The 23,393-nt window shown below is 36.9% G+C and overlaps 3 protein-coding genes across 4 annotated transcripts; all 3 read right to left on the reverse strand.

The window, feature by feature from the left end:
* Nucleotides 1–3,030: 3,030 nt before the first annotated feature.
* rgcc (regulator of cell cycle) lies at nt 3,031–9,652 on the reverse strand. Of its 2 annotated transcripts, XM_081367648.1 has the most exons (5): nt 9,353–9,652; nt 9,006–9,179; nt 5,247–5,354; nt 5,082–5,144; nt 3,031–3,519 (listed from the first exon to the last, which is right to left on the reverse strand). In XM_081367648.1, the coding sequence occupies exons 1-5, from the start codon at nt 9,384–9,386 to the stop codon at nt 3,512–3,514; spliced, it is 387 nt and encodes a 128-aa protein (XP_081223774.1). In that variant the 5' UTR covers nt 9,387–9,652; the 3' UTR covers nt 3,031–3,511. The 2 variants fall into 2 exon arrangements, with proteins under 2 accessions (XP_081223774.1, XP_081223773.1); XM_081367647.1 differs by lacking the exon at nt 3,031–3,519 and having other exon boundaries at nt 4,938–5,144; nt 9,353–9,481.
* Nucleotides 9,653–12,251: 2,599 nt separating this feature from the next.
* LOC308691885 (ras-related protein Rab-33B) lies at nt 12,252–14,845 on the reverse strand. The gene is made up of 2 exons (XM_081367452.1): nt 14,509–14,845; nt 12,252–14,071 (listed from the first exon to the last, which is right to left on the reverse strand). Exons 1-2 carry the CDS (start codon nt 14,764–14,766, stop codon nt 13,631–13,633), a joined length of 699 nt encoding a protein of 232 aa, XP_081223578.1. The 5' UTR covers nt 14,767–14,845; the 3' UTR covers nt 12,252–13,630.
* A 1,377-nt stretch (nt 14,846–16,222) lies between these two features.
* kbtbd7 (kelch repeat and BTB (POZ) domain containing 7) lies at nt 16,223–19,462 on the reverse strand. The gene has a single exon (XM_081368062.1). It carries the CDS (start codon nt 19,184–19,186, stop codon nt 17,306–17,308), a length of 1,881 nt encoding a protein of 626 aa, XP_081224188.1. The 5' UTR covers nt 19,187–19,462; the 3' UTR covers nt 16,223–17,305.
* Nucleotides 19,463–23,393: the final 3,931 nt, after the last annotated feature.

Consider the following 23,393-nt stretch of genomic DNA (forward strand, 5'->3'; position numbering starts at 1 on the left):
AATTTCAAATGGTTTTCTATGGATAAACACTTAACGAGAAACTGTTCCTTTTCTAGTGATTTTGTTACAGTTCACTATTATGATCTCACTAGTGTTCCCTGAGCAGTAAAGTAGTGTGTGTATTTGTTAAGTTTGTGTGTCATCTGAAGCCAAAGTTTGATTCTGACAAAAGAGTATGCCTATATGTTTTTGATTAATATATTTGATTTGGAAGTTGAAGTTTGAGGTTTGTGCAAGTTGGTGTGCAGTTTTCAGATTGTGTTTATAGTAGTGAGAATTCGTTTCATGAATTGTGTGTTAGGAATCTAGAAAAACTGTAATAGGAATCCATGCAATTGGGAATTTGTGTGAGGGCAAAAGATTTCCCCATGCAGATTTCCGTTCATCACACACATTCGACACGTTGATCACCCAAAAGCTGCTTGGTTTGAATGTGATTTCTGAGTGATCTGTGCTTTATACATCGCTGCACTGTTGACAATAGACAATGGACCTTTTCTTGCCTGCAGTGTTTCACTAATGTGACTGCACCCTGATCCAACTGATGTTTCAGCAATGACTTGATCAGACTTCACGCTCACTAAATTTTCTTAACATTTGAAATTCAAATGACATTATGGCGCATTGCCAGGAGAGCTGTAAGTGTTGTGTTTAATCTTCTCTTCACAGAGCATCATGTTGTTTACTGCTGATTAAACCCTCCTCCATCTCACCTGCTTACAGAGGGCATGACCCTGTGTATTCGTCTGACTCCACAGTATTTGTCTGAGCTCCTAACACCATAAGCACCAAGTCGTGACCTGCGTCTTCTCAGAGTTGTCTTTTGGTTGTTACCATACACAGCTCCGCTCTATAAGTAATACGTCTATAAGTAAGGCTTTTTCATCATATGCCTATATTGTGGAATTTTCTCCCGACTAACAGTTAAGTTTGAAATGAGTTTGAGCAGACTCTGTTTTTGGGTCTTAAGAAGATGGATTGGTTTTTAGCTGTGTTCATGGTAACTTACGCTCCACGGCTAACCTTCTCTGGAGCAGGTTTTATTCTTAGAGATCGCAAACCAAAACTACTGGACCTATAAGATGTGAGCAAAGTGACATACAGTGCTATGCATAAGTTTAGACACCCATGCTAAAGTTGACTAAAAAGAGGAATAAAAAATCATCTTTTGGAAATTGAACTTAATGCCTTAATTAAAAAAATTAGGAAAAATCCAACCTTTAAGGACACCAATTTTCTTTGTGAATGAATAATGTATCGTAAATAAATAAAAGTTCTTCCTTAAAATACAGGGTGCATAAGTTTGGACACCCCTATGTTAAATTCCCATAGAGGCAGGCAGATTTTTATTTTTAAGTATTTTGGCCTTTGGAATTAAAATAGCCCCACATCATCACATAGCCTTCACCATACCTAGAGATTGGCATGGGGTACTTTCCATAAGATCATCTCTCAATGCAAATCAAACCAGCTATTAGGCTAACTGAAATAAAACCATGCCAATCTCTAGGTATGGTGAAGGCTATGTGATGATGTGGGGCTATTTTAATTCCAAAGGCCAAGGGAACTTTATCAGGATGCATAGTATCCTAAAAAAATAATAAAAAAAAATACTTAAAAATAAAAATCTGCCTGCCTCTATGGGAATTTAACATAGGGGTGTCCAAACGTATGCACCCTGTATTTTAAGGAAGAACATTTATTTATTTACGATACATTATTCATTCACAAAGAAAATTGGTGTCCTTAAAGGTTGTATTTTTCCAAATTTTTTAAATTAAGGCATTAAGTTCAGTTTCCAAACGATGATTTTTTATTCCTCTTTTTAGTCAACTTTAGCATGGGTGTCTAAACTTATGCATAGCACTGTATATCTGATGCAATAAAGCCACGCCTCCTATATCTCTCGCTACAAATTAAAGCACTTTATAGTGAAAACATTTATTGCTGCTAATTATTTAATATATTTATAATATATTAATTTGAATTTTTTTGAATATATTATATAATTATTATATGAATTGACTATTAATATTATAATATATTATAATATATAAAATAATGTTTAAATTAATATAAATACAAGCTTTAATATATAAAGAAAAATATTAAATTGATCAAAAGTGACGGTTAAGACTTTTCACTAGTACACACTTAAAAATAATCAGATAGAGTAACAAGTATGTATCTTTGGCGTGGTATTTTGGTATTTTGGCCTGAACCATCAACCAAATCATCATATTAGAATGATTTCTGAAGGATCGTGTGACACTGAAGACTGGAGTAATGAAAATTCAGCTTTGCCATCATAAATTGCATTTCAAAATATATTAAAATACAGGTGTTTTTTTATTGTAACAATATGTCACAATATTGCTGTTTTAACTGCATTTGTTCACAAATAAATGCAATCTTTTTTAGGACTTCAAAAACACTTAAAATCTTTCCAACCCCAATCCCTAGTGTAGTTATTTTGCATTTTTACCATAGTTAAAAATTTGGCTATCCAATCAAAATATTACTTCTGGTTTAATGACCACATTAGAACTGGATGGTGAAAGTGCTGAGGAGGAGACCAGGTGTCACTGATTCCCCAGAGCAACTGCTCACGGTCCTGCAAACCACTGACCCCTGCTGTGGGCTCAATCATTTGCAGACCATTCAAGAGCGTTAGCAGACTAACTCACAGCCCTGAATTAATTAACACCGTACTCTTAGGCCCGGTTCCACAGACAGGGCTTAGATTAAGCCAGGATTAGACCTTAATTCATTTAGAAGTAGCTTTTAAAAACTTGCCTTAGAAAAAAACATTACTGGTGTGCATCTTGAGACACAACAATGGTACTGATGTATTTTTAAGATCTTTTCTTTCAGTTAAAACAGCTAAACGTTCATTTTAGTCTGGGACTGAGCTTAAGCCTTGTTTGTGAAATCGGTGGTAAGTGTCCTAAGTCTTCTGTCCACACTGAGAATGAAAATACTACACACTCAAAGGTTTTTGATGCAAGGAGACACGCCATGAAACATATCTTAAAATCTGTCAACTTTAATCTCTTGAAGACATTAGTTGTATTAAATACATGTCATATAGCTTTTCCAGTTTTTCGAATGAATTAAGAATTGAGTTTATTCTCATGTGAAACAGGAAATGCTTTATATGTAGCAAGGCGAGTCTGGAACAATATTTACATGAAATACAAAAATAGAAATTCACAAAATAGTATTACAGATAAATTTACAATAACCAACTCTATAAAATTACAATTATATTTCTATAAAAAGCCATTTAAATAATCTTACAGCTCAAGTTTTTCAGAGAGCACAGCCATTACTGTCAAATCTGTGTTTCTTATGCATTTGTTTGAGTTTGTTTGTATGGGCGCAAGTATAGAAAAAGTCTCGGCGAACTTCATCGTTCAGCGTGTGAAACCACGTGTCTTCACAGTAGTTCAGGTTTGTCAGGTGCGGTCCGGCTGTCAATGTGTTGGGCTCCAGTCATCCCGTCTCGAACTCACATGCCTTTAGGGGGGAGCAAGAAGAGAACAAACTTAGTACATTTGCGGCTGCTCTGTGTCAAGGTTATTCTTGGTGTGTACGCGGTCCTCCTTTTCTGAACCCCCTCAATGAACTCTGAATCAAATAATGAATTAGCTTCCTCAGCGCATGAACAGAAGCATTTACTGTAGTAGCTTACACCGAAACCATTGGGGAAAGTTTAAAGGAGTCTACATAAATGTTTTTATCTTAGGTTTTAAGGGAGGACCGTTATTGTTATGACTGTTTTGAAGCAAGAAACTATATAAATGATATAAATATAATGATATGATATGATATGACTGCTTTCTCTGTGGCCAACTTCCAGTTTGAGTCATTGAAGGTCTATACACATGCATTCCTCCCTCTCTCTCTGAGACAAGTTACAGATCTCTAGAGTGTAGGAGCGCTCCAAAACAAATCAACTTAACTGTGTTAAAGCATCAGTGAAGAAGTGTAGGAGTGAGTGTACGATTTGACCTGATGATTATCATTTTTCAAAAACACCCGTTGATTCAAGAGTGTCTCGTTTCGTCTCATAATCTAAATACTGCCACACATCTAATGATTAATAAAAGGAGTGGGTGGTATGAACTGTATACTCATAATGGTATACTGAATACACTACTGTTCAAAAGTTTGGAATTCGTACGATTTTTATGTTTTTGAAAGAAATCTCTGACGCTCACCAAAAGCTGCATTTTTAAAAGAAAGAAAAAATACAGTAAAAACAGTAATATTGTGAAATATTATTACAATTTTAAAACACTATATATAATATATTTTTTTCCAGTGATGATATAGCTGAATTTTCAGCATCATTACTCCAGTCTTCAGTGTCACATGATCCTTCAGAAATCATTCTAATGATGATTTCCTGCTCAAGAAACATTTCTGATTATTATCAATGTTGAAAAAGTTTTTGTGGAAACTGTAATGCATTTTTTAAAATCAATTTAATGCATTCTTGTAAAAAAAAAAAATCTTACTGACCAAACTTTCATATATAACTGACACTACACCATATAGAGAGAATTAACCTTATTTTTATTTCCCATATATATATATATATATATATTGTTATAATCCAGTGATATACCCGAAAATAAATAAATAAAATAATCTTATCCATAATTTATAATGCTGTTATTGCACTGATTATATTATGTAACACTCATATTATATTTTATTATATTCATATTCATACAGTATGTAAAAGGATGGCCTTTTGGATGGAAATTATACAGTGATCATCCTATCCTAATAGTGATATTAAAACACATTTTAGGCTTAATATTAAGAAATGTGCATTGTGCAATAAAGCAGTACTCCAAATAAATTTTAATAATAATATTTGTATTATTAAGTCATATGTCAGTAAATTTATTAATGGATTTGTAGTATACTTAGTATGAAATAAACATTATTGGTATAGGTCTTTTCACTAGGGTGGTCATCGACAAAGATATCATGCTGCAAATTATTTCAAATTTGACCCTCAAAACAAAAGTACTGAAGTCTTTAAATTAATGTCCTTCAGCACTTACTTGCTAATGTTCTGTCAAGGTCAGCAATGAAGTCCTCTAGCTCTTTAGTGTCTCCAAGTTTAGCTGAAGAGAAAAATATGCAGTTGATTAACAATACAGTGCAGGAAATAAACCAAAAAAATGACTAAAGTGTTAAATATACAAAACAGAAATGTTTGAACTCACGTTTAGGAGATGTGACCAAGGGACTAATTGATGAGGGGGGGAAGACGCTGGGAGAGTTGAGCTTCTCATCACTGAAGCTGAAACTGTTTCTGTTCAAGGACTCTGCACCTGTTACAGAAGGAAAAAGAGACAGAGGAAGTCAGAAATGAAAAAAACTGAAGCTTCCTGTGTGTGTACAGCATGTGTTCCTCTAACTCCACACCAGCGGTGCTCAACAGGTGGCTCACGGCACACAATAGTGATAGAGCGCAGACAGCAGGGAAAAGCCAAAGGTATAATGCCAATAATGCAATGCAACTAAAACAACTGTTTAGAGTTAGGATAGCAAACACTAGACATCTGCCAAATTAAACTGATGCTGGCATGACAGTTTGTATGACATGCCTTATCCTCAAAAAACATTCATCAAATTATGCAAGGTAAGAGAAAATATAACTCAAACTACACTATCAGTCAAAAATTTGGAATAATTATCAAAAAAAAAAAAGTTTTTGAAAGAAATAACATTTTAGTTTGAAAACATTTTAAAATGGAATGCCATTTATTCCTGTGGTGGTAAAACTCAGTGTCACATGATCCTTCAGAAATCATTCTAATATGCTGATAAGGATTTATAAGCAGTTTTCACTGTATTTTTTTCAAATAAATGAAGTCTTGTTGAGCATGTTTTTCAACAACATTGAAAAATCTTAATTATTCCAAACTTCTGACCAGTAACATGCATTAAAAAATACTATTTTAAAGATTCCTAAATTTTTATGAGGTATTCTACAATAAGTTTACTTGCATCCAAGGTCAAAAAACACTTACAACTTTCACTTAAAATCACCTAATTTGATTTCTCAAAGAGCCTGAAAACGGTTCATTCGAAGATTCAGTCTCTCTAAACCCCTCCTTTCCGAGAGCAAACTCTGCTCTGATTGGTCGGATGGCTCGGTCTGTTGTTATTGGTCTACCGCTTGTAGTGCATGCCAGAAAACTAAATGTCCATTACCATATCTGAATCTCAGCTTCAGAGGGTTCCTCAGAACTTGGATATACAGTGATATGAACAGTAACGATTTTACCGTACCAATTTGAGCCCGAGTTCTCTTCTTTTTGAAATTGCATATAAAGTGGATTTGCAGCGCTGGAAACAGTATCTTCTTGCACCAAAACCGCACCAAACTCTTCTAGGCCACAACTACATACAGTATTTGAGGGTCAAAGTAGACGTTGTTCACCAGCAGCCGATGAAGGCATGCATTATGCAAATTAGTTACATGGTTACGTAGGTATGTAACTAATTCCAGCAGCTCAGAATCCATCCTTTCTTATAGGAGACGATAACTTTATTTGTCATGCACTTTGATCTTTAAAACTTTGCAGACCTTTTACTTTCACAAACAGCTTTACTGCATGAAAGGTCATATTTTGAAAAGGCATAATAGGGGCACTTTAAATAACGTTTCCCTTGAAACATCTTGCAGAGAGCATGAAATCATTGAAACTCAAGGGACAACTAGACAAACTCTAGTCTAAAAGTCTATAGAATTTAGTGAGCGTTAAACCAGTGGAGCGGCACTGCTCTCTACCACACAGGCTTGCCAAACATGTGCACTGACCCATAACCAGAGGGGGTAGGGGGTGGCGTGGGGGTTAATCTGTGCTAGCAGAGCAGGTTGAGTTTGTAATCAATGCATACTCCTCTAATAACAGCCTCTCGAGCGAGCGAGAACACTTTCAAAGCAGTTTCAACCGTGACCCAGCCTCCAGCAGGTTCATTTAAAGCCAAAGATCTGACCCGGTACGCCGCACTCCATCTTAAGAAAAAAAAATTGTGTTTACACGTTCTTAGTTAAAGGCAGAGCAGGCGTGCTATTACACAGAAGCTCAACTTTGCCCAACGCTTCAGTCATTAGACCCTTAAAGAGGTCTAAAAAACTAAGGAGTACACTTTCATGATTGTTTCTTAACACACTTAAGTACACTTTTAAAAAGTGCACTTTGCAATGTCAAATTAAAATTTTTACTTTAAAGTACATTTTGAATCATTGTTTTGTAACACACTAATTTTGATGTTGACATGCTAAAGCACATATAAAGTACTTATTTGATATTACATCTATATTTTAAATGTTCTAAATTGCAACTTCATTACAAATGTGTAACTATAAATGACATACAAGTTTCCATAGAAATGACATTAAAGTATATTTTAGTCTAGCATAAATGCTTTTCAGTAAATTTAGCAGTGCACTTTAACCATATTACCAATTATTTTAACCACTTTAACCATATTATGAAATTGCATATAAGATGTACTTGTGCATTTTATACTTATAGTTGACCCTACTTAAGTGGGTCAAACAGCTAACTCCACTGAATATAAATTTAAACTATAATACATTTTCATTTAAATGCAGTTAACATACAGTTAAGTGTGTTACATCCAGTTTGCACTTAATATTATTTTAAAGTATATTATTTCTGTAATAAATACTAATTTTTTAAAGTATGCTAAAGTGTACTTCTTTTTCTCGAGAGTATGCTTTTGAAAGGAAAGAGAAAACAGTTCCTTTGTTGATGTTTTTTCCATTGTTAAATCCTGTCCTGAAGCAGAACCGCTTGAAGCCACTAAACTAGATCAATGGCACGTGTGACAAAATTGCATAAGAATTGATTGGATTCAACATGCAGTTGCACAGATCCATGAGGGTGATTCAAAGCTCATTACACCGTTCTGATCCTCTGACTGCACCGGAGCACAGATTCTGACATATTCCCTGTTTGTTCCAGAAGGAATACTGTGAGGTAAAGAGAGATCACTTGTTGCTTAATCATTAAACGCAAGAACACTTCCAGAACAAAAGTGCCCATTTATACTGACATGGTTCCGCTTCTTTTGAACCTTTCTATGCAATTATAAGCTACCAAATAGAAGTCTTCCATATCCATTCATGACGCAATCCTTCTTCAGATTCTGGATAATCTCCAATTGTAGGATTGACGGAATAAACCTACAGTGAACCTGTGTGTCCAAGAACAGCAACTGGCGAGTGAGAGACTATAAGTCAGCCAGGACAATTAACCGACTAATATTTGCATATGTGTGTGTGTGTCAAGGTTTTTATAAGTTCTTCACTTCTTATAGCCTGTTCACTGTCAGTGTTCCAGTAGCAGGACACTTGGCACCATTTTTTTTTTAATTGCCTTTTTTCTCTGTCCCATATTTTAGTAATCATCATTGGAAACAGTACTTTAAAATCATTAAGTAGGCTCAATTTTTGTGATTTGAACTCCATACTTGGAACACAACTTGGTTAGACATATGGCTTTTCATTTTATTTGGTAAAATATATATTTTGTTTAAAATGTTTATTTCAGTATATTTGCTTTACAGTAAACTTCTATAACGTTTTGAAGTGCTTTCACTTCCACTGGGTGCCTTTAAAGAGAGACCTACCGTAGGTATGTTGCAAAGCATTCATTAACATTCATGAAAAGATGGGTGACAAGACAGTTAACAGGTTAAAAGACGTTTAATGAAGCCCAGTTGCTCTTTGTGCTGGTGTGTGGGCTCAGATTAGATTAGATAAGATTATGCAGTGTTCAGTGAGCACTGTTACTTGTAACTGAGGCTGCGGAGCTTAAATCGTGACGAGATAATGACCCACAGGCACGAGCACGAGCACGTGCGCGCGCTGCTATCAAATTTCTGGAATAATGACACGTCAAATGCAACTTTTGCGACTAGTGCACTGCATACTGCATACTCACTCTCAGAGTCGCTGATGCCGCTGTCGCTGACGCTCGCGCTGCTCCGTCTCTTCATGGTTTTCAAGTGCTCATCATATCTGAAGTGTCTCTTTTCCACGGGGGACGTGAAATCCTCAATGACAGCGTCGAATTCACACAACACGGCGTTCAGACCGTCATCATCCTCAAGAAATGCTAGAAAAAGCAAGTTTGTTTCAGTCTGTAAACAATAAGTGGTCTATAGGCTATAGAGAGGCACTATCGCCTCAATGTAATAAGCATATATATTACTTGCATGGGTTTAGAAGCCTAAGTTTAGGGTTTATCTTAACTTAATTTTACTCTTAAAATGTATTATTAAGACTTACCTTTGCTCTGTGATTTCATCTTTGGAGACTTCATCTTTAGTGTCCAATTCCGAAATATCCGATATAAGATAAATTCCTCCTGTTACCCCTTGTTAACACACTGTGTCTCTGAGCTCGTGCGGTCGGTGGGGTTGTTTTAAATGTGTCCCGGCTCCAGGAGGGGGCGTGGCCTGACGGAGGCGTGTCGGACGTGGGAAACGCGTCGCCAATGAGACGCTCGCGCTTGTTTTAGCCCTCCGTGTGAGTTACATGGACTGGCGTCATTCACTCCTGAAGTATGTGTTTGTAAACAGCTACTGTGACACATGCACGACATCAGTGATGCTTTATTTTTAACCATAACTCCATCCTGGTCACCCTTCGTTTTGCGATGACTTAACTTGTTGCAATGTTTGACCAGCAATACAGTAATGTTACAGGAAAAATGCTTGCGAAGTGTGTAATGTAATAGCCTGCAAATATATCTAAAAATGCATTACGGTTCTAAAAGCCCTTTGGAATGTCCACATGTGAGTGTGTCTCTATATACTTATGTAAAAAGTAAAATATTTCATACTTTGTCTCATCTAAGATTATTAATAATAATGGTAGTGACATTTATACAATTTTGGAGAATACGTGACAGGTAGAATCAGTCAATTTACTTTGCTCAGTTTTTTTCTTAATTAAAATCCACAGACACATAGGACATAAAGTAATAAAATTCTTAAAATATAAATGTTAAAATATAGCCCAATATTAAAGTTTTTACTTCATAATGTATAAATATGTATACTGTAAAAAAAGTAGCCTATTTGATCAATGGCTAACACTTTACAATAAGGTTTTATTAGTTAACATGAACTAATAATAATTTCAACATTTACTAATACATTATTAAAATAAAATGGTGTATTTGTTAACATTAGTTAATGCACTGCATGTGAACTAACATGAAAAAAACATTGAACAGCTGTATATTTATTAACTAACGTTAACAAAGTATAACAAATACAGTAACAAATGTATTGCTCATGGTTAGTTCATTAGCTTATGTTTACAAACGAAACCTTATTGCAAAGTGTTACTGATCAATGATATTATAATATACTGTATATGGAAATAAAACCATAAATTATCAATAACCAATCCTTTTTTTATATATATATATATATATATATGTATTTTTAGGATTATGATAAATATTGCAAAAGTACTTGGTGCTTCACCAAATATTGTAATATTTTGAATGTAACTTGGTAAAATTGTAAAATTAAATGTAGAGGAGAATTCTATTGATTGTAACACCTTTTATAAATGCATTATGTGTATATAACCCTAACTTTTTCCTCTTATTTCGGTGTTAAATTCAAAGGATCCCCGTTTTCTGTGTCAAGTCTAATCATCGTCATGCTGTTGGCATTCACAGATTCATAAAACTGATCTGGTCCAAGTTAAGTTTCTGCAGACATCTGGTGGTGACTAAATGAATGTGCACTCATGTTATTCACTCATGGCAATAAGATTAGATTCAGATACAGAACCTTTTTTAATGGCCAGACCAGGTGTGTTCACATGCACATCAAGTATTGTCATTAATACTACAGATAAGCACATAAAATGCCAGGTTATGCTTAAGAAAGCACAGAAATCTTTGATTACGGGCCGAACAAGACATGAAAACATTTCCTACTTTCACCACAGGCAGTTTAGCAGTAAGCCAGACAATGTTTTTGAGGCCTACACTTTTAAAATTGAAAGGAAGTCGCATTTCTTCTTAGTGTGAGGAACATTTTGAAAGTCTAAAGTGCCATTTTCCATTACAAAGAACCTATTGTGAGATGGAAAGATTCCATGACGGTTAAAGGCTCTGGAACCATATATGACAATAAAGAACCTTTCTTTTTAGGAGTGTAACTGCTGAATCATTGGGCTTGTTGTTATTTTCAGTGGGGGTGTGGGATTTATCAGTTTAAAAAGAGTTCTTCACACCTTTGGTGGTGGAGTTAACAGGTAGACACATGGTTAAACAAGACATGTGTTTGCAGCTGCACTTGCCTGCTGATTTTAGGGTTTAAATGCGCATGGAAGGTGTTAAAGACGACACTTACAGTCTGAGAGGCTGAAAACTGCACAGTTCACAAAATAAATCATTTACAAGGATTTGCAGAATGTTGCTGTCAAAAATAATAATAAAAAAAAAAAATATATATATATATATATATATATACGGATACTGTAATTTATTTTGTTTTGTGGGTTCGGCTATTCTGAGGATTTGTATCAAAAGTTTCTTAATACAGCAATTAAAAATCGATGAGGGACACCATTTTGACCACTAATTGAATTTCCATTACTTTTCCAGTAGATTTTTTTTTTTTTTTAGCAATTTAATGAGTGATTTCCATTATGACTTAAAAACATATATATATATATATATATATATATATATATATATATATATATATACACACATACATATATATATTTACAGCATTTAATAGCATTTCACTAATAGCATTAATAGCATTTCACGCAACTTAATGACTATTTAACATTTTGATAATTTCTGTGACTTTCCAAGCTTTTAAATACAAAAAAATCCTGATATGTCCATTTCCATTTCATTGGGAACAGTCCCAGACTAAAATGCATGTTTGAGCTGTTTTAACTGAAAGCAACTTGCACTGAGATATCTTAAATAAGTCAGTGCCATTGTTTTGTCTCAAGATGCACATCGGTAATGTTTTTTTTTTTTTTTTTTTTAAGGCACGTTTATAAAAGCTATTAAATGTGCTAATTGAACTATGTTCTAATCCTGGCTTAATCTAAGCGCTGTCTGTGAAACAAGGCCTTAAAATCTATCTTTGACCCTGATCACAACTGTTATAAGATGTATAAATTTCATTAAAAAAATGTTCTACTTTACTGTATATTTTATTTTCATGTTCACTTCCAAACACATCTGGGAGTCAATCCAAACTACACAATGACAACATATTTCTCTCAAGTACAAAAACATTATACATGATGTCAAATAATCAAGACAAACTTTAGACATGATACAATCTCAATGTAAAGTGCAATACAGTTCCGGTTTTCCAAAATGCTATGGTTGTCATATCAAAACAAAAGTTGAAATCAAGCCTTAGAGATGTGCTGGAGTCTCGATGATGCAGGGATTTGCTTGTAAAAGACATTAAACATCACTAATATGTTAGAGGTCTGAGCGCATGTTTTGCAAATATTTCACATTGAGGCTGGAATATAAGTGCTCCTTATTTAGATTAAGGGTGTGAAGTTTTCCCCCTTGTTTTTAATCTCAATTGATTTCATAGGAATGCTTATGATGCTCTGAATGCTTTTGACAGTGGCGCCCACTAGTGTTCATACTGGAGTCAGCTATAGCTTTAGTAATGCATTTCACAGCTGTCCATTTCTCTCTGGTTCAGTTCAAATCACGCTTGAATAATATATATTTTTATATTTCTAGAGCAAATAGTAATTTTTCTGTATCCGTAAACATATCAGAAAGCTCATGGTGCACAATAATTAGGGCCATTGTGTTGTTTCTGATCGTCAGACATTCTCCAGATTGCCTTCAGAATTTTAAATAGACTATATAGCAATTTTCACAATATAGCCATAACCATATGATTAAATATGAAACATGCAAAGTTATTACAGACAGAAAATGTTATAACAGGCTCTCCTGAGTCAAGTCTTCATGTCACTGAGCAGGTTTCAGGAGAGTTACAAATGCTCTTTAAGGGATAATTCACCCAAAAATGAAAAATTCAGTCATCATTTACTCACCCTCAAGTTGTTCCAAACCTGTATGAGTTTCTTTCCTTTTTAAAGAACGCTGGTAATCAACGGTTGACGGTAGCCATTGACTTCCATTGTATTTTTTCCCACTATGGAAGTCAATGGGTGCCGTCAACTGTTTGATTACTGTTCGATAGGTTTGGAACAACTTAAGGGCGAGTAAGTAATGACAAAATTTAGATTTCGGGGGGAACTATCCCTTTAAATAATAATATGCAGTAATAGGGCAGGTACAACAAACATCACTTGCTTCATAATATGAAGTTTAACAAAACAAAACCCCCAATTGATCCATTGTTTATGCTTCCAAACACATTTGTAAACTGTACGTGCACCAACTGGAATCCTGTAGACACACTCCACTGTAATCACTCTTTCTGCATTCACTTCATACAGAAAGATGAGCACACCCTCACATTTTCCAATAAACCTCAATTATTGCATGGAACTGACTATACGGGCCAAAGTGTATTAGCATAAACAGTGTGTCTTCTCCTGTTGACCAGCGAGCTGTATAAAGCTGCTCTCGCTTGGCTGTTTCAGTCTCAGAGGCTTGTGGTTCTTCAGCCTGTAGGCCAACGTGAGGAAAATGGCATCTACGTGCTCTTTTTCTGCAGGGTCTCTTGCAGAAGTCTCAAAAAGAGGAAAGTTGTAGCTATCAGCCAGTCGCTGAGCTGAAAACGTGGACACCTCTCTCGTTCCTCTTAAGTCACATTTGTTCCCAACTAGGATGCGGGGTACCATGGGAGGGACTGAGTGCCGGACGCACTCCTCAATCCACTCCGGCAGACTCTCGAATGAAGCCAGGCTGCTCACGTCATACACAAAGATGATGGCGTGGACATTGCGGTAGTAATGCTCCACCATACTCTTCCTGAAGCGCTCCTGTCCAGCCGTGTCCCAGATCTGCAACTGAGAGGGCAGTTTACATCATGTAGTGTTGAGAAAAATAGGGCTAGTTGTCATAAAGGTTTTATCTAAGCAGTTTTGGGTCCAAAGTCCTATTATACACGTGGTAAATCAGCACATCAGTGAATTGACATGCAGTATATTTAACCAATAGTGAACTAGCCCCACTATACCCTGTTCAACTTTACTGCTATTTGTCCTCCAGAGACTGGCAGAGTCAAAATACTAAAAATTATTTGCACCAACAATTGTTTAACCATTTTAACCACAAAATTAAAATGATTTAAAATGGTGTTTGAGCACCACTGAGCAGAATAACAGTCAACAACAAAACATAGTGAATCCATTGTGGAGAAGAATGTAAATACTTGTTATTCAAGGTCAAAACGCTTTTTGCAGCTTTTCATTTGTGAAATAAACTCTACTGTACGGGTCCTTACCTTTATGTATTCTCCGTCAAGTTGCAGGGTCCTCTCTCTAAAATCTACTCCTATTGTTGCCTCGGGGTTTTCGAGAAATTTTCCACCGCAAAACCGGTAAGTTAGGCAAGTCTTTCCAACATTTGAATCCCCAATAACGATAATTTTAAACACCCTCGACTGAGGACAGTCATATTCCTGACACGAGTCATTCGCGAGACTGTCTCTTGTGTAAATCGTCGCGAATTCATTGCTGCCCGTTGTGTTTTCTATTGCCATAGCTCTGATACTCGAAAAATATCGCGTGAGGATAAGAACGAGAGCTTAACGTGAACTCCTCTCTGCTTCAGCTTTGTTCATTTATACAGGCCCAAAGTCTTCTTTTTATATATATCAAATGTAATTTTATGTCACTTTTACACTTAATTTTCCTGGTTACATAAAAATTACGTAAAAAGAGATACCAAGTACAATTCTATTTTGTATTTTTTTTTACACTTAATATGTACTATTCTTTTTATTAAAACCAAGTATAAATTTAATCAAGTTAGTTTTTACGCATTTTTACATTTATTCCAAAATAATAACTAACGGCATAACAATTTAAGCAATAAATATTACTTGTGAACTAATGTTCAGCTTTTCTTTTTGATAGTCAACTCATTTTCAGCAGTCATCAAACTTGTACACTGGTCAAAGACACAGACACGAAGATGTAGCCTACCTTTAATTTCCCCAAACTGATTGCTCACTGAAAACCCCCGAAGTCATCATGTCTTCATGCCGTTTGATTTTAGGTGGTATCTAAATGGCTGAGTTGTTTACTTACTTTTGAATTAGTCTAGTGGTGCAGGTATGACATCATTTTGTAGGCCAAAACGCAGAAGCGAGTTAGCAGTTTAGCACTTCCGGTTCCATCGTCCTGAAGTCAGTGGGTTTTTTGAATGGGGTTTTGGTTAAATGTCTGAAATAAGGTCTGTGGTGAACACCAGCTCAAGACACTTTCACGTTTTATTCCACAACATAAAATACAGCAATATTACCCCCCATTTTTTTAAGCTGGTACGTGTCTTGAAAAGGTGGTTGCTAAGTGGCTAATGGAACTACAGAGGCTGTCACAGAGAGTAAACGTCATCACGTGAACAGGTAAATTTAGTACGCTTTTACAGCATCGTTATGGTTATAATTGTGCTCTTATAAACTATTCTAACTCAAACGTCCTAGGAAAAAATTTTTAGATAAAGTGTGAAAGAGTTGTCAGAAGCTTAGTGATTGTGACGCTGAATTCATGGGACCGTGGTGTAGTTCGTTTATAGTCTACCTTTAGCTTTTTACTTCAGGCGACTGCATTTAGGCTTCAAAATTCAAAAAAGTTGTATTCATCTGAGATAATTATCTTGATGGATAAAACGTGCAAGTATCATAAACTTTTGTTGATCACAGAGCTTGTTTTTAGCGATAATCCAAAAGTCTATGGGAAAATCCTATCGGGTTTTTCTCAAGGGAACCGGCGTGATGCTAACTGCTGTTTGGCCTACAAAGTGACGTCATACCTGCACCTCCTGCTGTAACTGTACTGTATAACAACAACTTTTGAAGTCACATTTTGTAATATTTGCGTTGTTGTTTTTTTTGTAACTTGTAAAAATGTCTGCTACTGAAAAAGCAATACATAAAATGATTTATGTATATAAAGCATATACAGAATTTATTAAAAGAACCAAATAAATTACATAAACAAAATAATTTAATAGACAACAATAACATTTAGACAACAATAAAAAAGAAACAAACACAAAAACACAAACCGGTAAAACCAGGGTGGTACGATTGGGCTAAAAGCTTGAAGATGTATATGTTGTAAGGCTATGAAATGCCCAAAGTTATGTGGACTAAATAGAAAATGGTCCATCCTTCCTGTCCTGAAGTGGTTCATTTGAATACTGTATGTATCTCAAGTCATCTTGCTATCACAAGTGTATTAACATTTTGACCAATAACTTTGCCCCTTAAATCATTACAAGTACTTTATATTTGAAGGAGTTTTAATCAAAACAAACCTCATTACACCTTTTCACATTAATCGCCCCATCAATATTCAATAAAAATAAAGCAAGTATTTTTCTGATCATCATTTTTTGACCTTTTTGGGATATCACCCAAAAATGAAAATGTTTTCCAAATTAATTATCCTCATGTTGTTCCAAACTTTTTTCTTTTGAACACAAACAAAGCTATTTCTAAGAATACTGGCTGACGTAGCCATTGAGTTTCCAGTAGGAAAAAAATACTATGGAAGTCAATGGCTACCATCAACTGTTTTTGGGTGAACTATCCCATTAAGAGGGGCCGTTAGCCCGACTGTACCCTGTTCAAGATTTCAGCGTAACATTGCTCTTTGTTTATTAACCTCCAAAGGCTGGAAGAGTCAAAATACTAACAATTCATTGTACCGACTTATCATAATCCTGAGACAATGTATCATTCACTGGCCGTATAACATAAAGGTAAGCCGTTGTTTAATACTCATAGTACAAACAGCATGAATTTCAAGTAGGTTTTACCCGGTTGCTGTGGGATGAGCCACTTCAAACCAGGCTAATAATTTCAACACCTGTATCTCAACATACTTTGCAGCATGTTTACATTTGGCTCTGTTATGCACACTTCCACGTTTGACACTAACACTCTAAAAAATGCTGGGTTGTTTCAACCCAAATTTGGATCAAATATGGACAAACCCAACCCAACTCAAATTTGGGTTAAAACAACCCAGCATTTTTTTTTTAGAGTGTAGTTACTGCGAGAACTGCATAGACTACCAGTTCTCATCTGAAAAGGAGCTTGAGCTGCCGGAGTCCGAGTCTGCATCCGTCAGTCCATCGAAATCCCAGTCAGCACTGGAGCCGCTGTCGTCATCCTCCTCCGAGATGAAATTCTGGCCGGACCCCAAGCATGCAGTATATACCCGGGTGGAGAGGCTTATGGATCCGAAGGAGGAACCAAACATGGTGGCTACATTTTTCCACGAGTCCCTAGTGGGATCATATTCATGTATAATAAGCCTGTTTTTGTCGTGATGGACTATTGCAATAGTTAGAAGCAGCAGTTTGCTGTTGTGTTGCACAACTTGGTAGTTGAGAGCACTGCTGTCAATAGGAATGTCTCCGATCCGCCTCCATTCTCCCCGAGCTGGATTATACGCTTTGACCACAGGGATATCGCACAAACAGATAATCTGCTCCTGGAAAACACAGGCTTTGTGGAGTTTACTGCGTTTCAGAGAGCCCCGCTGGAGCCAGTGGTTTTTCTTTGGCTCGTAGCTGAGCATCCTCCTCTTGTTTACCACATAAAGCCGCTCGTTTACCGTCACCACCTGCATCTTTCCCAAAGAATGAGGCAAAGGGGCCACAAAAACCCACTGATTCCTTTGAATGCTGTAGCATTCTACTTCCTTGAGTCTGGCATCCGATACCGGGTCTCTGCCACCCAAAATGTACAGGTGCCCGTTGAGGTAGCCGATGTACGAGTGCATTCTTCTGAGAAGTCGTTCCGCAAGCTCCTGCCAACCATTTAACAAGGGATTGTAGACCCAGAAGTGCTTGGACAGCTGTGATGCGAGATACAAATTGTTATCCGGTGTGGAGCAGACCAAAAATGTCTCCATAGGAGAGTGTTTGAAGTTCTGATTGGTGAGGTTAATGACCGGGGAAGCCATTGAAAAGATGTCCTCCGTGTAGGGATCATAGCACATGAAAGGCTCATTTGGCCGTCCAAAAAAAAGCACCATTTCTTTTGCACTCTTGCCAATTCTTTGTTTGGCAGCATGCACACCCTTTGAAATCGTGGCGCTCTGCTCATCGGCGGCCCCATCTAAAACATCCAAAAGATGTTTCTTTATTAAAGGCTTTGATTTAAGCCCATCTAGATAAACCCTGTCTTTCTCAGAAAACAAAGACCACCGCACGCATCTGAGGACCTGCAGTGCATCTTCTGCATCCACATGCAAATTATTCTCAATCCACTGTATTGCAAACGAGCACACTTTCAGTTCGCAGTCCACATCCAGAAAATCCAGTGTGAGGATCTCCTTAATCTGCTTCAGGTCCAGCTCACAAAGCTCTCGCACACTGGCACTGAGCTGGACAAAGTTCTTCGCAATAAACGCTTGAGCCTTGCTCTTCAACTCCAGATTGTCAAAGGTGTCGGCGAACTTCAAAATCCCTGCACAGTTAGAAAGGTCCAGCCTTCTTGTCATGAAGTTAGCACAAGCTTGCCGAATATACTCCAGCTGCAGCATGTTTGCAGATGCATAAAGCCTCTGCACGTTGCCCTCAGTGATTGACACTTTGCCAGTGTAACAGTAATCAATAATGACAGCCATTGAATCGGCGTCCACTTCGTGAATGGTGACGTTTCTCTGCGTGCTCTCGTACAGTCCTCCTGTAAACATGCTCTTGAAATAAGGGCTCGCTGCTGCCAGTATATTTCGGTTGCACTGGAAAACTTTCCCAGCGCGAGAGGAGCAACACCCCGAAGAAACGCTTCTGTCCTCTGACTCCCGGTCAGGCTCCACTTCGATAGTCACGTCGACTAACAGCTGCGAGTCGTAGATCAATTTCAGCTCTTTCATCAAACTTGAAGCGTGATTCGTGTCCTCGAGCTCCTCCGGACCACAGAAACAGTTCACCGAAGCCATATTGAGCCCGTTTTCTCCGTCCGAACGCAACTAAATCCCGTCAGTGAGCGGCAGCCGCATTAAATCTCACTCAGCTCTGCTGTTAGTGTCATGAAAACAACGAGCTATGACTATGAGCTGCATGCACCGCTTCTCTGTTGCCTGACAATGTAGCCATGTTTCATGAATGAAACGCGGTCCTTTTTGACTGTACGAAATGCTTTTCGGGACAAACTCGGCAGCGGTGATGTCCGTCCCCTTTTAATTTAATTTCGTTCGGCTTTTGATCTTCAGACATCGACGTAGCATGTCTCACTCAAGCATGCTACCGCTGAGCTGCAAAACACGACGCTGATTGGTCATATCGGCTGTGTCTCAAAGCATGTTGAGCTGCCTACATAGACAGCATTTATAGGCAGCGTAAGCCAGTGTTGCCAAAAATGTTGCCTACGACTATGAAACCCACCACCCTTCTAGGCAGCTCACTAGGATTTGAGACGTGGGCTAGTCATTCTCAGCGCTCTGTATTAAGTTTGGTTGACCTGCTAAAGCTTTGTTCAGAATAATAGCCTCAACATCACATAGATTTAGTTTTAAATATTATATATGTGTTTTAAAGTAGCAATTAGTCTAAACAATTTGACAGATTAAAGTAGCCTATAATTTATGACAATTGCAGATTAAAAAAATCGAATTAATTTTACATACATATATATATATATATATTAGGGCTGTCAAAAGATTAATCGCGATTAATCGCATCCAAAATAAAAGTTTGTGTTTAAATAATATATGTGTGTGTAGGCTACTGTGTATAATTAAATTTGTATATATAAATACAGACACATGCTTGTATATATTTAAGAAAAATGTGTAATTTATATATAAAAAATTATATTTATATATAATATAAATTATATATAAATATATACAGCATGTGTGCAAATATTTCTTAAATATATACATGCATGTGTGTGTATTTATATATACAAGATAATTATACCCAGTACACACATATATTATGTAAACACAAACTTTTATTTTGGATGCGATTACCTAGGGACTTTTGACAGCCCTAATATATATATATAATATATAATAATAATATAATATATATATATATATATATAACCATGGTTCGAATTACGTGGGAGCCAGTGAGAGGATGAGCTCCCATGAAAGCAGTAAAATCATACACCTGTGGGGGTCTCTAAAAATCATCAGCACCATTATTTTAAATTACAAATAAAGCACTTTTTCCTTCAGACTACTGTAGCATGACTTGAAGATAGGACAAGATGCCAAACACATGGATCTCACGGGATCTCAGATCGTCATCACGCTACATCCTTATGCTTAAATCAAGTGATCAAAGTGCTCGTTGCCGCTGCGATCAGTGGCGCGGATACTGTGTTTGTTTGTGGCTCGCGCACAGTCTTCACTCGGACGCGCGCTTCAATCCGTTGTGTAGACTCTCTATTCGTTCCAGTGAAATAAAACAAAATGCTCACAAACGTGTCTCTGCCTGATATACAACCACTGATAAACATAATCGGATTTGATAAAAAAAAAAAAAAAAAAAAACTATATGAGTAGCCTACGGATTCGAACCCAGAACCTCTGACACGCTTGGCAAAAGTTCTACCACTGGACCATTGAAGTACATATTTAATCTTGTCGGATCGATTTATTTACTCACGTTAAAATTCTCACAACTTACAACATATTAGACGACAAATTAAACCAAACGTACTATTTTAATTGAATTGTGTTACCAACGCTTTTTTTAATTAAATATGTATTATATTTACCAATTTTCATATTTTTATATTACATTATTAAGCTACGCCGCGCCTGCTCATAGGCTACTTTTTTTCTTTTTTTCTTTTTTAAGAGACCCCCACAAAGATGAAATCATAATTCGAACCCTGCTATATTTCATTAAGAAGGACTGCACTCAAGAAGGATTTTTTATTTTCATTTTCTTAACATAATAGGCCATCGTCAGTCTGCTCATTTCAATGGCAGGAAGAAAATAGAGGAATAAAAAGAAACAAAACAAAAGAAACAAAAAAACAGCTAGCTGAGAACTCAGCAGACACAAGACGATGATCTCTGCAAGCAGTGTGTTTATGTTGTCTGCACCCCACAAATACTTAAAAGAGGACAATATCACCTGCTGTTCGCATCTCAAATTTTATTATCTCTGTATGTTCAGAGTGAACCATTCACACATGTATTATTAAAAATTCTAAATCTAAAGATCTAAATCATGCTTTGGGTCTCTCCAATCAGAACAAACACTGCAAACACTTCTGGGGCCTGTTTCAGAAAGGAGGTTAAGTGAAAACTCTGAGTATGTTAACCCTGAAATGAGGGAAACTCTGGGTTTTCCATTTCAGAATGGGAGGTATGTCAAACCCGAGAAAGCATCAAGCCCATTTCTGAAAGAGAGGTAACTTATACTCAAAGTCAGTTACCATGGTAACTTACTCTGTGAAACCTGGTCGGAGGCAGGTTTTCTTCGGTAAACCCAGAGTTTTTCTTATGTAGTAAATGCATCTTGATTTAAAGTCCACATGAAATCAAAATTGACCATATTTACTTTGTTTGCCTAAATTGATCGTTTTGTGGTGAACAATTCATCCATGCAAGTCAATCCACACAAAAAATGTTTTGGCTTCGTAATCTTTAAAGGGGGGGTACAATGGTGTTTCATGAATTGAGAGTTGTTTACAGTGTTAAAGAGATGGATTCTCATGCTAAACATGGGCAAAGTTTAAAAAAAAATATTTTGGACGAATAACGGAGAATTTCTGTGCCGAAAATCTTACTTCCGGGTTGGTACAAGTTTCGGCTGTTTTTTTTTTTTCGATCGTGGATCTAATGACGTAGATCAGAGTGGAACTCCTTATATGAGCATTTCTCTCGGAAAAGCTCGCCCGCGCACACGTCGACCAGAGGAGAACGAGACCGCGCACATCAACGCGCTACAACAGGAAATCATCGGCGCCCGCGCTGCATAGGATTTGTTCAAGAATGTCTCCAAAAAAGTGTGTTTTTGGATGTGAGGGAAAGCTCCCGTTTTCAGCTTTCCAAAGAACCCAGTGTTACAGGAACAGTGGATGCAGTTTGTTTTTCCGGGGCAGCAACGGAGTGTAGGAAGTGCGGTTGTGTGTTCTGGTAATTTCAGTGACGAATGTTTTATTAACAAGGCCCAGGTCGACGCTGGATTTGCAAATCGCTTGCTATTAAAACGTGGAGCGGTCCCAGTGATAAAAGACCTCATTCATGTAAGTACAACTGGATCAGATTTCTGTCTTTTGCTGGAAATCAGCGCTACCGCTTGACTCTATAGCTCCGCCTCCAGGAGCTCGGCTTTTTCCGGAGAGAATCGGAAAGCTGTATTTTTCTTTCATAAATATAATAAAACTGAACATTTTTTGGAGATATTAAAGATGCACTACTACTCTAGGTACTCAAGATTAACATGAGATTAGGTGAAACTGTGCATGTTATGTACCCTTTAATCAAAATCTGAAAATGCCCCTCCCCTCTGCATTGGAGGACCTTCTCTGATGACGTAGGTTTGAGGAATTGGTTTGGGCAACGCTTCAACCCTCAAACCGTTAGTCTGTTATGAGCAGAGATGGAGAGGAGGAGCGCTAGAGTTAAACCCTGCCCTCTGTTCAATATTCCGTTTCACTGGGAAATGCGTCACTACACTGGAGAAAAGTTGTTTGCAACTTCCGGTTCACGCAGACTTTAAGAATTTTTTTGATATTTTGACTGGAAACAACAAGGCAAAAAGGCTAAGTAAGAAAAGCTTTTTTTTTTTTTTTTTGCAGTGCAGTACATTCATTCATTGCACATTTTTATATAACATCGGCGATGCAGAGCACATTAGTAAGGCCACTGTATCAGAGCGGGAAGGAAAGTGTGCCTTGTTCTCACACTCTTTCTGTGAGTTTTTGTGTTGTTTCCTCGACACAAACCCGTATGAGCATCGAAGAGGAGATTCACAGGATTGTCAGTGGTGGAGAAATAGGTTTAAATGAGGATAATCCAATAAATGACATTCACTTGATAACATCATGTTGTGACCTCTGGAAGTAATAATTAGAATTTCCAGTGTGGTTTGATGTATTGATGACACTCATATCCCCATCATTGCTCCTGCCGAAAATGAAATAGATTACTGTATGGAATGGGAGGATGCCAGATGGAA

The sequence above is a fragment of the Scardinius erythrophthalmus genome (genome assembly GCF_964197995.2).
Source record: "Scardinius erythrophthalmus genome assembly, chromosome: 6".
NCBI classification, from domain to species: Eukaryota; Metazoa; Chordata; class Actinopteri; order Cypriniformes; family Leuciscidae; genus Scardinius; species Scardinius erythrophthalmus.